Below are 12,680 nucleotides of genomic sequence, written 5' to 3'. Positions count from 1 at the left end.
GGAAGAGAGCAGTGCGTATGTTACAGTCACCATCACACGGTTACTATACTCTGACACGCTAGCGCGCACACGCTCACCAATACATCTCCCTGCGACATTCGTCCCCAAGCGTCGTCCTTCACAATCCTACAGGGCTCGAATTTACGATGACAAATTATGCGAAGCGCGTAAAATACTGTCGTGCCCATTCCAAAACCTGTCGGCCTTAAAAATCTAGCAAAATCGAACGGTGCAACAACGCACATACACACACACGCACACACATATACGCGCGCACACACGTGTACAAACACGCACACACGCACACAGACCCACACACACACACATACACACACGCACGCCCGCGCATACGTATACACACACACATACATACACACGCACGCGCGCGCATACGTATACACACATACACACACGCGTGCGCTCATGCACGCGCTCACACACAGACACACACGCGCGCGCACACACAACACGCACGCACGCACAAACGAAACCCTAAAATACCTGAACGCTGAACGTAGATTCGTTGATCTGTAAGCGTCAACGCAGCAAACCGCAATCTACCCTTAATTCACGGACACCCTTCTTACAGTCACTACTGCCATCTACTGGTCATGTGTCAGTCAGCAACTGCTACAAACGCACGCCTATCCGCGAGATCAAGTCCAAACTGAAGTCCCCCGGTAGATCCACTGGCTACAGAATGCTATCTTGAAGTCGCCAACGATAGCAGTTGTAACAGCTTGTACACACACACACACACACACTGAACGCCTTGCACGCTGTTCCCCACCACGCGACGTGTACCCACTAGACTACCTCACGAGACGCAGGAATAAAAACACGACCTATATTTGCATCCGAACCGGCCACCGGGTGAATAGATTGATCTGTTTTTTCTTCCCCGCTGGAGTACGTCGCTCACGCCAGCACAGGTCGTCGTGTGTGGAATATATCAACGGAAACGCGCTACCCACGTACAGAGACGGCCACGAGGACACGAACACACAGTCCCTCTGTGTCGGTGTGTGTGTGTGTGTGTGCGTGCGTGCGTGCGTATGTGTGTGTGGGAGGATATGCGTCCGTGCGTGTGTATACATTATTGTTGATCTGTGATATATATGATAACGTGTGTGTATTTAATTGCTAGACAAGCTGCTCGACCATTGATACTCTCTCTCGGGTAGCAATGACTTGTGTATTCTCAGATAGGACGGACCGCGCCATCTCACACTGTGACATTTGCTTGTTATCTCGCTATATATTAAACCAGCAGAATCCAGCAGATATGCGGCTCTGTGGTATAAGTATATGCAGCATAACTCGATAATAATAATCTTCTAGCTGTGGGACACTGACCGAACCGAGCATGGTCCTCCTTAGGTAGAAATAATTTAGATGGTTCCTTCTAAGCAAGGGTAGACACTTCAGAGTACTCCTGGGTTGCCTCTACCACCTTACTCAGTCCCTGGTTGCCTCTACCACCTTACCCAGTCCCTGGTTGCCTCTACCACCTTACCCAGTCCCTGGTTGCTTTTACCACCTTACCCAGTCCCTGGATGCCTCTAACACCTTACCCAGTCCCTGGTTGCCTCTACCACCTTACCCAGTCCCTGGTTGCCTCTACCACCTTACCCAGTCCCTGGTTGCCTCTACCACCTTACCCAGTCCCTGGATGCCACTAGCACCTTACCCAGTCCCTGGTTGCCTCTACCACCTTACCCAGTCCCTTGTTGTCTCTACCGCCTTGCCCAGTCCCTGGTTGTCTCTACCACCCTTACTATTCCTTGGCTACCTCTGACACCATCCCGGATTGATTCTGAAACCTTTCCTGCAACTTGCTTGCACCTGGAACAGTACAGCTATTGCTCCCTAACTTCCCCACAGCTCACACTGCGTTGCTACTTGTACTTTAGTAAAGGGACGCATACAGGCAGTCAAGCAAACAGCGGACATAGCACGAGATAAGGATGGCAGTTTATCTACACATACAATGTAAACTCATAGAGGGCTCGTTCCAGCTGTTTTAAAGTTTGAGCTAAGGTTTGAGCCAATGCGGGTATGTCTTACGAGCGTAATCTGTCACGTTGTGTCCCAGGGTCGTGATTCGAACTTGGCACGCAGCAGTGAATGTAACACAAACATGGATTATGCATCTGATCCCCCGTGAAGTATACAACTGGTATTCAGAAATATCAGTTCATAACCATATTGGCAGCAGGCCAACTTGCCAGGAACACGAAAGAATACCACCTCGCGAGATTGCTATACGCTACATAGTTTCAAACACGATTGTATAACCAGTATCCTGAACTGTTAACCCAAACTAACCGCAAAACCCCCTTTCCTTTTCTCACAAATTATTAGAAGAAAGTAAGAACGAATGTGGTGCATGACTCAGACCATTTAATTTCAGGTTTAAAAATCATAAATCCTATATTTGCATTAGTTGCTTAGAGGGTTCACAATCCTGCTTATATAATATACCATAACAGAATCTGTGGTTACACATGCACAACAATGACAACAGGAAAATTGTTAGATGGAGAAATAGAACAGTCAGAGGACAGGTTCCAATGTAAATAATGTGTGAAGTAGACGAGAAGATATATATATATATATATATATACAGCGCTTTCATCTTTATAGAATCTTCAGGTGCATAACTATTTACACTTTACATTGTAAATAGTTATGCACCTGAAGATTCTATAAAGATGAAAGCGCTTGTATAAAACTAAATGTCAGATTACTCTTTTGTTTTAAATATAACAACTGAATATCGTGCAACCTAAGAGGCTAAGAACCACATATATATATATATATATATATTGAATTTATTCTCTGGGAGAAGAAACAATGAGTACCTGGGAGATATGAGCATGACGTCACTGCCCTGATACTGTGCCAACCCACAACTGTGTTGGTCCAGTCACGAAATCACAAGCTGAACCAATAGAGAGGAAGGAATGAGAGAAGACACCTATCACAGCAGCAATGCTTCACTCGCTCCTCCTCGGATAGACGCCTCGTCACACTAAAAAGACAGCAACATTCACCCGCGAGTCGAAACACAAGTTTCCCTTGCCGCCCACGCACTGCCTGCGCAAACAGAACTCATCGCAGGGGGCGCCACTACCCGTGTCTCTATGTACACGCACGCGGACGTCGTCAGAAGTTAATCATGCCGAACAGGTGAGGCACCATCGTTAGCCGGTCGATGTGATTCTGCTGCTTTGTTTCCCACGCCTTCAACGTCACCAGCTCCCGCTCAGCTCTCACCTGCAGCTCCTTTAGTTCGTACACCTGATTATAGAGGACGCCGCCGTCACGCTCCAGGTCGACGGCGGCCGCACGCAGCCGTCGAAGTTCGCGTTCGCGCGCGAGATTCTCCGCGAGGACGCTCAGCGTGTACTCCTGCATGTCGACGGGGGGTTGCTGCGGCGGCGCGGCGGGGACGGGCGTGGCGGCGGGCGCGGCGGGCGCGTCGAGGCCTCGGCGCATCGCGCGGAGATGCTGCTTGCCGAGGAGATGCTCGCGCTTGTTGTGCAGCGTGACGAAGTACTGGTCGCAGACGCCGCAGTGAAGCTGCGAGCCGTCGGCGGGCTGGTCCGTCGCGCGGTACGCTTGCATCTCGGCGACGTATCGCGTCTTGCTGCGCTCGGCCTCGTCGAGATACTCCTTCTTCTGCGACGCGCCGAGATGCGTCCACTCGTTGCCGATGTGCCGCGTGATCTCCGCCGGGGAGAGGGCGCCGCCGTTCGACGACCGCAGCTCGGCGCGCCGTTTCCGCAAGTAGAGGAGGTAGCCGGTGACGGGCGGCCGCGGTGAGTCGTCAGGCGGCGCCACCGGCAGCTTCGACCGCCGCTTCCCTTTCGGCCAACCGCTCTTCCGCTTCTTCCGCGGCGGCGGCGCGACCGTGGCGCCACCGTCCGCGGCGACGTCCTGTAGGTACTCGCCCGTCGCCGCGGCGTCGGGCGCGGCGTCGGGCAGCTGCGTCCCTAGCGCCACCTGGAGGTCGGCGAGGTTGTCGCCGGCGCTGTACACGCGGTAGGTGCCGTCGCCGACGGGAACGCACAGGAGTCCGCTGCTCGTGTCGACGAGGACGCCGTTCGCCGTCGCGATGTCCGGGTTAAAGTTCACGCCCGACAGCAGGTTGCCATCGCCAGGGGGCGCCGCCGCCGCCTCCGTCTCGCCGCCCATGACGGTCAGCGAGACGGGGTTGAGTTCGACGACGTTCGACAGAAGCGGGATGTTGTTGTCGACGGTGGCGCCGTCGCTCTGCAGCTGCGTGGCGACGCCGGGGGCGTCGAGAATTCCCGGGAGGGCGCTACCGTCATCCAGCACTGTACAGAAGTCGTTCGAGATGGACGAATCGGGTTCATCCATGCCTCGCGAGTCCCCCGCGGAAGTCGTTATCATCCAAGAGGCATAGCAGTGGTGAGACGATCGTGGAAACATCTGAGAATTTGCAAAATCGTTGTAGCATCAGCAAAATAGTATAGATCGCAAGATATAAGTAATCGTACAGTTGTATAAAGTGTACACTTTTTAAATAAAACTGTTAATGTTTAGCTTGCAGTCTCATAATGTGATATCAAGTGAAATAGCTGAGCAGTGTCTGAGCAATGAAATAATGGGTTACGACTAAATTCTAATAGTAATACCATGAACATATTATGTCATTAATAATACATACGGATACTGTAAGTCTGTATTGTGTGTACAGTACTGTACAGTAGTGAGTAGACTAGGCCTAGTGAGGCTGAGAGGGTCTATGTCCCCCATGGGTACGGTTCGGTATACCGGAACGTAACCTGGTACTACGGCCGGCTATCTAATAAGTAATATGCCAGACCGTACCTCGCCTAGTCCACTAACGAGTTTAGGGAGTCGCTAGACCGAATAATTCTGTACCATATAACATTTTTTATATTTTGGTGAAGGTTATTAGGACAGAACGGGGTTCATTGAATTTCGTGAGATCGCATGCAAAATGCATGCGCTGCGAATGCGGCCCTTACGCCGCTATTGCCGCGAAAAAACCCTACCGTTCCCTTCTACATGGCTTTACCTTGCTACTGATATGTGTATACATTCACTTCAATCGTTATTCACTTCTTAAAAGATTGTTTTTCAGAAACCCGCTTCATTCCACTTTCGTAAATCACATTCGCCATTTACAAACAATCAGACCAATCAGAGCGATTCTATCAGCCCTCCTGCAGCGCCACAGATACAAGCAAGAACCAGGCTATTGTAAGACTCGCTCTGATTGGTCTGATTGTTTGAAAATGGTGAATGTGATTTACAAAAGTGGAATGAAGCGGGTTTCTGAAAAACAATCGTTTAAGAAGTGAATAACGATTGAAGTGAATGTATACACATATCAGTAGCAAGGTAAAGCCACATAGAAGGGAACGGTAGGTTTTTTTCCGTGCCAATAGCGGCATACGGGCAGCATTCGCAGCGCATGCATTTTGCATGCGATCTCACAAAATTTCAATGAACCCCATTCTGTCCTAATAACCCTCACCAAAATATAAAAAAGGTTATATGGGACAGAATTATTCGGTCTAGGGAGTCGCCTACGCCTACTTCCTAAATCTAACACTAATCCTAACCCTAACCATACCAAATAGTGACCAGGGTACGTTCCGGTATACCGGACCGTACCCAGGGTATGTTCCGGCAGTAACCTGGGGGACATAGACCCTATGAGCCCTAGTCAGTGGTAATTCAAATTCAAAGAACGTGGATATTCGTCCGAGCATCAGACACCTGTTCCGCTCGTATGCGCTATTCGTCCGAGCAGTTGTTGCGCATGCGCTGTTCATGTTGTACTACATAAATGTAATATAATGCTAGTCTAGCGAGGCGCCTACTCTCTAACACTAACCCTAATCCTAACCCTAACACTAACTATAAACCGACTCGGTTCTATTATTATACGCTCGGTTTCGTATATATACGCGAGTGATAGTACCAAACACTATCTATGGTGTATAACCACATACGCAACGCATGTATGCAGGAGCGTCACAGCCGTAGGCGTAGGGCTGCCGTAGCAAAACGCTACGGGCCCCCAGCCTAAAGAGCGTCTAGATTTAAAAATTGTCTGGGGGGATGACCCCCCAGACCCCACCTTCACACTTCCTACCTTTGGCACTCGTGCCGTGCGCCCTGCGGCATGCAACATGAACAGCGCATGCGCACCAACTGCTCGGACGAATAGCGTATAGTTATACGAACAGGTGTCCGATGTTCGGACGAATATCCACGCCGTAATTCAAAATCAAATTATTACTAACCCATCAACTTAAGCATTGAAAGTACGTGTAATATAAAGACATCTTTTACAATTAAAAAGAATAAATACTCCTAGTCCTACGGAGCCAACATATAATTGGTAGATGTAACTTTTGTTATGATTTGGACAAGCCCAGTGGCAATAACTATAAATTATAAAGTCTGCTTTTGTCTAATATAGGGCGCCGCCATTTTTGTTTTACCTACACGAACATATTTTTAGCATGCGAGTTACAATATATTATAAGCCGACTTTTTACAATAGTACATAAAAATTAAGCCAAAAATAATTTTATTTATTTTGATACTTTATAGCATATAAAAACAAAGATGGTTAAATAATATAGTTTCAAATCGCGAGAGCACATCATTTGTAGGAGGTGTTTACCCGCCATATTGTGTTAGTTTCGTAATTTTTGTCACTTTTATATTTTATCTGTGCGTTTTCTAATATGACTCTTAATAATGAACTTTTTTAGTATTGATCGATATACAGTATATTCACGCAGTGGTTATTCATTAATTTACTACTATTTATAAGCTGTTTTATTAATATTTTATGTGCCTCAAATGTTCCAGGAAATAACAGATACCTGCAGCGTTGAGAAGAGCTAATGGTAAACTATCATCAAGATCCATTACCAGCAAAGTGATACACACCTTCCTACGACACACTGCGAATTAGATATACATAATATTTTTCGTAAACAATCGCCACACTTTATAATTACTCTAAGTAGGTTATTAAAATAATTAGCAATGCCTCGTAGAAAACGTGGGAAATCCAAGAAGATCAACATGGAGAGCAGAGCAGACGAACCTGATCAGAATGAAGATGAAACGGTTGTAGACCAACCGGCAGACGAAGATGAGGATGCAATAAGTAAGGAGGCAATACTGCCAATAGAAGAAGATGCTGTGAGCATTGCAACAGAAGTTCCTGTGGTGATGATAGAACTAGTACTAGAGGATGCACCTGTGGATTCAACCACAGAGCAGTCGGCAATAGAGGAAGCTACTCCAGAGACAGATGATGTAGTCGCAGAGCCGAACGAGGTAGCTACTAGTACTAGTACAGGCTATTGTGAAACACGGGCGGAGATAGTTTAATTGTGGGGTTTACATTTGATGTTTTGTAACTATATACCTTGCCCTTTGTACACTGCCCTAACATGATATAATGTTAACGTGGAATGATCAGAAGCTCCGTGTGGAATTTCTCAGTGCCATGATAATTCCTGAAATACGCTTATTATTAAGCCAATTGTTTTATATTTTATAAAAAATTCTAGTTATCTAATCAACAAAGAAAACCCCATCTGGCCACTAGATGGTGGGTGCTTGCCTATATACATTTTGCATAGGAACCATCTGTTTATATTCTCTTTGCTTGCCCCACATCCTACCAATTGATATCTCCTAATTAATACAACCTAAAATATTTTTCTACTGCTTGACAATCTTAAATGCTCCCAATTACTCGGAAGCTATGGATGCTGGATAATTTGCTATATCCTGATATGTCGATATGTACTCAGTAAATTGAATGAAATACTATTCTAACGGCTGCATTTTTAGCTAATCGTTTAATAACGTGAGTGAATATCAGTGAACTGAACGAAACAACTGAAATGTACAATTTCTTTTGTCAATACATGTGTTCTTCTTCTACTTGCAATGCAGGATCCAGAGTTGGTAGAGCCGGACGATCAGGAACGTTCTATAAAGGATGTCACTGTGGACTTTATTAAAGGTCAGATTTTACAACCCCGTGTGAAGATGAACTAGAGATAACAAGTTGAATGGTGCAAATTTGTTGTGTGGATGTGCACTTACAATAAAAATAAATTTTAAAAAATTGCTGGGAAAAATAATAAATTTGCAGGGGTAGAAATAAGGAGAGAAAAAAGAGATGGTCCACAGGACCATCTAGTTTGAAATTTAGAAGGTCCTAAATTTGAGATGGTCCTCCTAAATTTCAAATTGTTCTCTAAAAGTAATGCGCGTGCAAGCATAAGAAAGAGATTTTACATAGTGATAAAATGGTTTAATTATTCACCTACAATGAATGTATCAAACGATACAGTAATTGTTTATTCACTTTAATAGTATATTGGTTAATAAAGTTATTTCAGTAGAATTTAGTTGAACCCATAACACCGGAATAGTATTAGTAACATTCTTTCATTCAAGCAGTTAATTCAAGCGAGTATAAGCCAAGTTCTTGGCACACTCTATCATGTCCATCTTATCTAATATTTGTTCATCTTCCTCTTCAACATAATCTGCACTATCTTTGGAATATTGCACGTGGAAACTTCAAAGAAAATTACCGTAAAATATGTCCAAAATATTCAATGGTCTGTCGGACCATTGACTTTGAAAATATGATGGTCCTCCTGATTATTTGATGGCCCCGGACCATCGGACCATCGCTTATTTCGACCCCTGAACGTGGGTATTTTAGCAGAAGTTGCGGTCAGTGCAAGTGTTGTTTCACCAATTAATCTTCATTTATTGAGGGGCGGATGATTCTGTTAACATACAATATTTGTTCGTAAATTATTTAACCAGATTTACTTACTACCCCTCCCCCCCAAACAAAAATCCCAAATACCTACAATTTCTACGTACGTCTGACCCACCACGAACAGCGAGTTTGCTCGTGTCACATTTAGCATCTCTCTCGTATTCCAGAGGACCTACTTGGGCGGCAGCAGACGCGGAAGAAGACTTACTTCCGTCAGGTTAAAACCAAAGAGGAACTTCCTTCCGGTTACCAGCGACCCCAGCGACCGTAAGTCTGCGCACGCCTGCAGAGGGCGCCACCCGATCGCCGCGCGGCGTGCGCGAGCGTTTACACCTACCCTGTTACTTTACGTGCGTTACTGTTGATACTCGCTCGACAGTCTATTTGTCGACAATCGTCAATTGACAATCGACCATCGATTTGTCGCATTCGGGATTGAGGTGACGCGTCTCCGTCGTTTCGTGTGTCTCCGCAGGCGCCCCCTGGTGAAGCCGCGTAAGGTCAAGGCGATTCAGCTGCACGCGTGGCAGGCGCTGATCAGGAACGACGGCTACGTGCGATGTCCGCTGAAGTACTGCGGCCGTGAGATGCGATCGGTCGCCGGGATGAGCGCACATTACCTCACATGCAAGGGGGTGAGTTAGCTGCTGTCGCGATATGTCATAAGAATCCTCACTGGTGCCTTGTATCATTATCAGCAGCTGCAGCGGTGGCAGTAGCAGCAGTAGCACCACCAGCAGCAGCAGCAGTAGTAGCAACAGTAGTGGCACCAGCAACAACAGCAACAGCAGCAGTAGTAGTAGCAGCAACAGCAGCAGTAGCAGCAGCAGCAGCAACAGCAGTAGCAGTAATAGCAGGCATCCACTCACATTATATTCCAGGGTTTGAAATTAAGGAAGTCATGCTTTTCCTTTCTGCTTGATTGTTGTCCTCCTGGGTTGAGTAGGCTTGCTGCCTGCTTTCTAAAAAGTTTTTTTCTAACCCTGTTCTCGCTCTCCTCGTCTGCAGCTGCCGCCCAGCAACGATAAGTTCCAGTGCGGATTCTGCGGAAAGTTCCAGAACGATGAGCCGGCACTGGTGGGTCACATGGAGGATGCACATCCAGAGTGGGACACTTATGTCGTCGACGACAATGAACGTGAGTACGATGGGGGGGCAGGGTGGTGGTGGCAGGGGGCAGGGCGGTGGTGGCGGCGAGGGGGCGAGGGGTGGTGGGGGCAAGGGTGTTTGGTGGCAGGGAGCAGGTGGTGGTGGCAAAGGGGGGGGCCAGTGTGGTGTGGCAGGGGGCAGGGTGGGGTGGCAAGGGGCAAGGTGGTGGTGGCAGGGGGCAGGGGTGGTGGTGGCAAGGGGCAGGTGGTGGTGCAGGGGCAGGGTGGCTGGTGGCAAGGGGCAGGGTGGTGGTGGCAGGGGCAGGGTGGTGGTGCAGGGGCAGGGTGGTGGTGGCATAGTGTGAAAGTGAGAAAAATATATATGATAGCAAGATAATATGTTTAAAGGGAGATGAGAAGTAGAGTTGTGGGTTCCTTATTAACTAGCGTACGATCAGTGATAGCTCATAATCTTACGTACGATGTTACATCATTAGATATTGCGTGTGTATGACGTCTGCCCTCGCATCGCGTGTAACCGATTCGCTCGGCCGCTTCAACACAGACACGTCGACATTAACGAAGCACTCCTCATCAGCAGCTGTTGCCGATGGCGATGCCGGTGGCGCCACCGCGCAGGAGGAACCCGAGTCGCCGCCGCCACCTGTCAAGCGCCCGCGCGGCCGCCCACGCAAGCACCCGCTCCCCTCCACCCCCGCCGCCCCCGCCCCCAAGCAGCCGAAGCCAGCGAGGGTGTCCGACGTAGAGGAGGAGGATGAGGATGAGGAGGCTGGGAGCGCGCGGCGAGGCGACCCGGTGTTCCGCGCGGGGGCGTGGGCGACGCCGCGCGCTCCGACGTCGATCCGCACGCGAACGACCGCTGAACCGGAAGAACCGGCGACGGTTGCCGCGACGACGACTCCGCGGAGCAAGAAGAAAGCGATGCTGACCGAGGAGCAGTATGAGGCGGTGCTGGAGGCAGACGAACGGGAGGTCGACCCGGACACACGCAGCTCCATCCCCACCGACGTCTTCGACAAGTGGAAGGTAACCGCAGTCTCCCGTCGTCACGGCGACCCCTGTGCGGGAAGCGTGCAGTGTGGCTCATGGGTTCTGGGTGTACTCACGTTCGTTGTAGGTTTTTTTGAAATTTAGAAGATCCGGGAGTTTTGAAGTGACGTTTAGCATGTTGTTGAGAATGGGTTTTCGTTCTGAAAAGTCTAGGAAAATGGGGCAATTATTATGTTTGGTCCTGTTATCACAGCAAGACTGGTTGTATGTATATATAGTAAGTGTGTGTAATAGTGTTTGTAATAAAGTGTATATATATATATAAGTATGTGTATATAGCTGCCGAGGTGGTTTTGCTTTGCCATTGCTACATGCATGTGTTTTGCTTACAGGAGGAACTGAGAGAGAATGGTTACTGCTTCTGTCCAGAATGCACGATCAAGAGGAAGAGTCTCGTGTTCATCTCCCGGCATTACTACAGCTGTCTGCAGGTAACTCCTCACATTAGCCTCACCTACCACATGCGAGCACATGCACTGAAGGAGGAGAGCGCCCAGAAGCTGAGGGAGGAGGCTGTGAAGGAGGAGAACGGGGAGGAGACTCCGACGCCGATGCGGAAGAGGAGGCACGCCGCGGAGAAGTACGTGGAAGCTCGCTGAGCGTGGGTGAGGGTGAGAGGAGAGGAACTAGGGAGGAGCGGAGAGAAACTAGGGAGAGGAAGGGTAGGAAGGTCAGAGAAAGGAAGAGACAGGATCAGTGAGTAGTTGGGGGGAGAGGCCAGATGTGCAGGAAGAAGAGAGAGGAAGCTGTGAGGTAGTTGAAAGATGAGGATGCTGTGAGATCAGTGAAAGATGGGGAGACAGAGGAAGGAGAATCCTATGATCATGCAGCATAGTGTCTATTAACAGCTAATGCTCGTTAATTAAACTCGTTGTTTGTTGCAGAGCTCGGCAGATCGTGAAGAAGATGGCTTCAGACATTGCAGAGTCCGGCAGCAAGAGCCGTGATAGCAAGAAGGAGACGGTACTTCACTGTGTGTGTGCGTGTGCGTGTGCGTGTGCGTGCGTGCGTGCGTGCGTGCGCGTGCTTGTGCGTGTGTGTGTGTCCGCGAGCGTGTGTGTGTGTGTGCGTGTGCGTGTGCATGCACGTGCGTGCGTGCGTTTGTGCGTGTGTGTGTGCAGCATACGTACGCATGATAGGCATGTGTAATGCATTATTATCTGTGTTAATCTCATACTTGCGGCAATGCTTAATTAATTGGTCAGTGCATTTGTTACAGACCGCCCCCTGAAGTCACCAGTGACCACTATTAATTAACATCTAATTAATTAACATGTGTTCTCAGGTTCTTCCCTACAAAGTACCAGACTTCCTTCCTGTTACTCCTGAGATGCTCTCAACCTGGAAGCAGGAGCTGAAGAAGAATGGCTTCATACATTGCGAGTTCCCAGTAAGTCGCTAGAATGCATTTCTCTCGGATGCTATCATCATGAAGGATGGGATGTATAGCTGTATGATCCGCGTATTGCTGGATGAATATCGTAGGCCGTGCATGCTTATGGAACAGGGTTACGTGTCGTACATCATTATGGTATTGTTGTTACATGCCCTGTGCTGTTACGGCACTGTTCCGTGGTTTGCTGCAGAACTGGTTCATGCTGTATGTCACGTGTCACATGTTGTCACAGAACTGTTACATAGCCCATACCACCACAGAACTATTCCATGGCCCATACCACCGCAGA

The 12,680-nt window shown here is 48.3% G+C and overlaps 3 protein-coding genes across 3 annotated transcripts; 2 read left to right on the top strand and 1 right to left on the bottom strand.

The window, feature by feature from the left end:
• Positions 1-3,168: 3,168 nt before the first annotated feature.
• LOC106816283 (high mobility group protein 20A-like) lies at positions 3,169-6,178 on the bottom strand. The gene is made up of 2 exons (XM_014820867.1): positions 6,158-6,178; positions 3,169-4,458 (listed from the first exon to the last, which is right to left on the bottom strand). Exon 2 carries the CDS (start codon positions 4,456-4,458, stop codon positions 3,169-3,171), a length of 1,290 nt encoding a protein of 429 aa, XP_014676353.1. The 5' UTR covers positions 6,158-6,178.
• Positions 6,179-6,676: 498 nt separating this feature from the next.
• LOC106816282 (zinc finger protein 512B-like) lies at positions 6,677-10,703 on the top strand. Its single transcript, XM_014820866.1, has 8 exons — positions 6,677-6,706; positions 6,886-7,362; positions 7,990-8,059; positions 9,004-9,103; positions 9,312-9,471; positions 9,845-9,974; positions 10,526-10,615; positions 10,663-10,703. The coding sequence occupies exons 2-8, from the start codon at positions 7,066-7,068 to the stop codon at positions 10,701-10,703; spliced, it is 888 nt and encodes a 295-aa protein (XP_014676352.1). The 5' UTR covers positions 6,677-6,706; positions 6,886-7,065.
• Positions 10,704-11,447: 744 nt separating this feature from the next.
• On the top strand, positions 11,448-12,385 carry LOC106816288 (zinc finger protein 512B-like; the record flags this gene model as incomplete). Its single annotated transcript, XM_014820870.1, is given in 3 exon segments — positions 11,448-11,575; positions 11,880-11,958; positions 12,281-12,385. Coding segments are annotated over 3 exon segments (303 nt in total), but the record flags the coding sequence as incomplete, so codon positions are not given.
• Between the last annotated feature and the right edge of the window lie 295 nt (positions 12,386-12,680).

This window comes from Priapulus caudatus, unplaced genomic scaffold (genome assembly GCF_000485595.1).
Source record: "Priapulus caudatus unplaced genomic scaffold, Priapulus_caudatus-5.0.1 Scaffold1337, whole genome shotgun sequence".
In the NCBI taxonomy this organism is placed as follows: Eukaryota; Metazoa; Priapulida; class Priapulimorpha; order Priapulimorphida; family Priapulidae; genus Priapulus; species Priapulus caudatus.
This window is presented reverse-complemented; position numbering and strand designations above follow the sequence as displayed.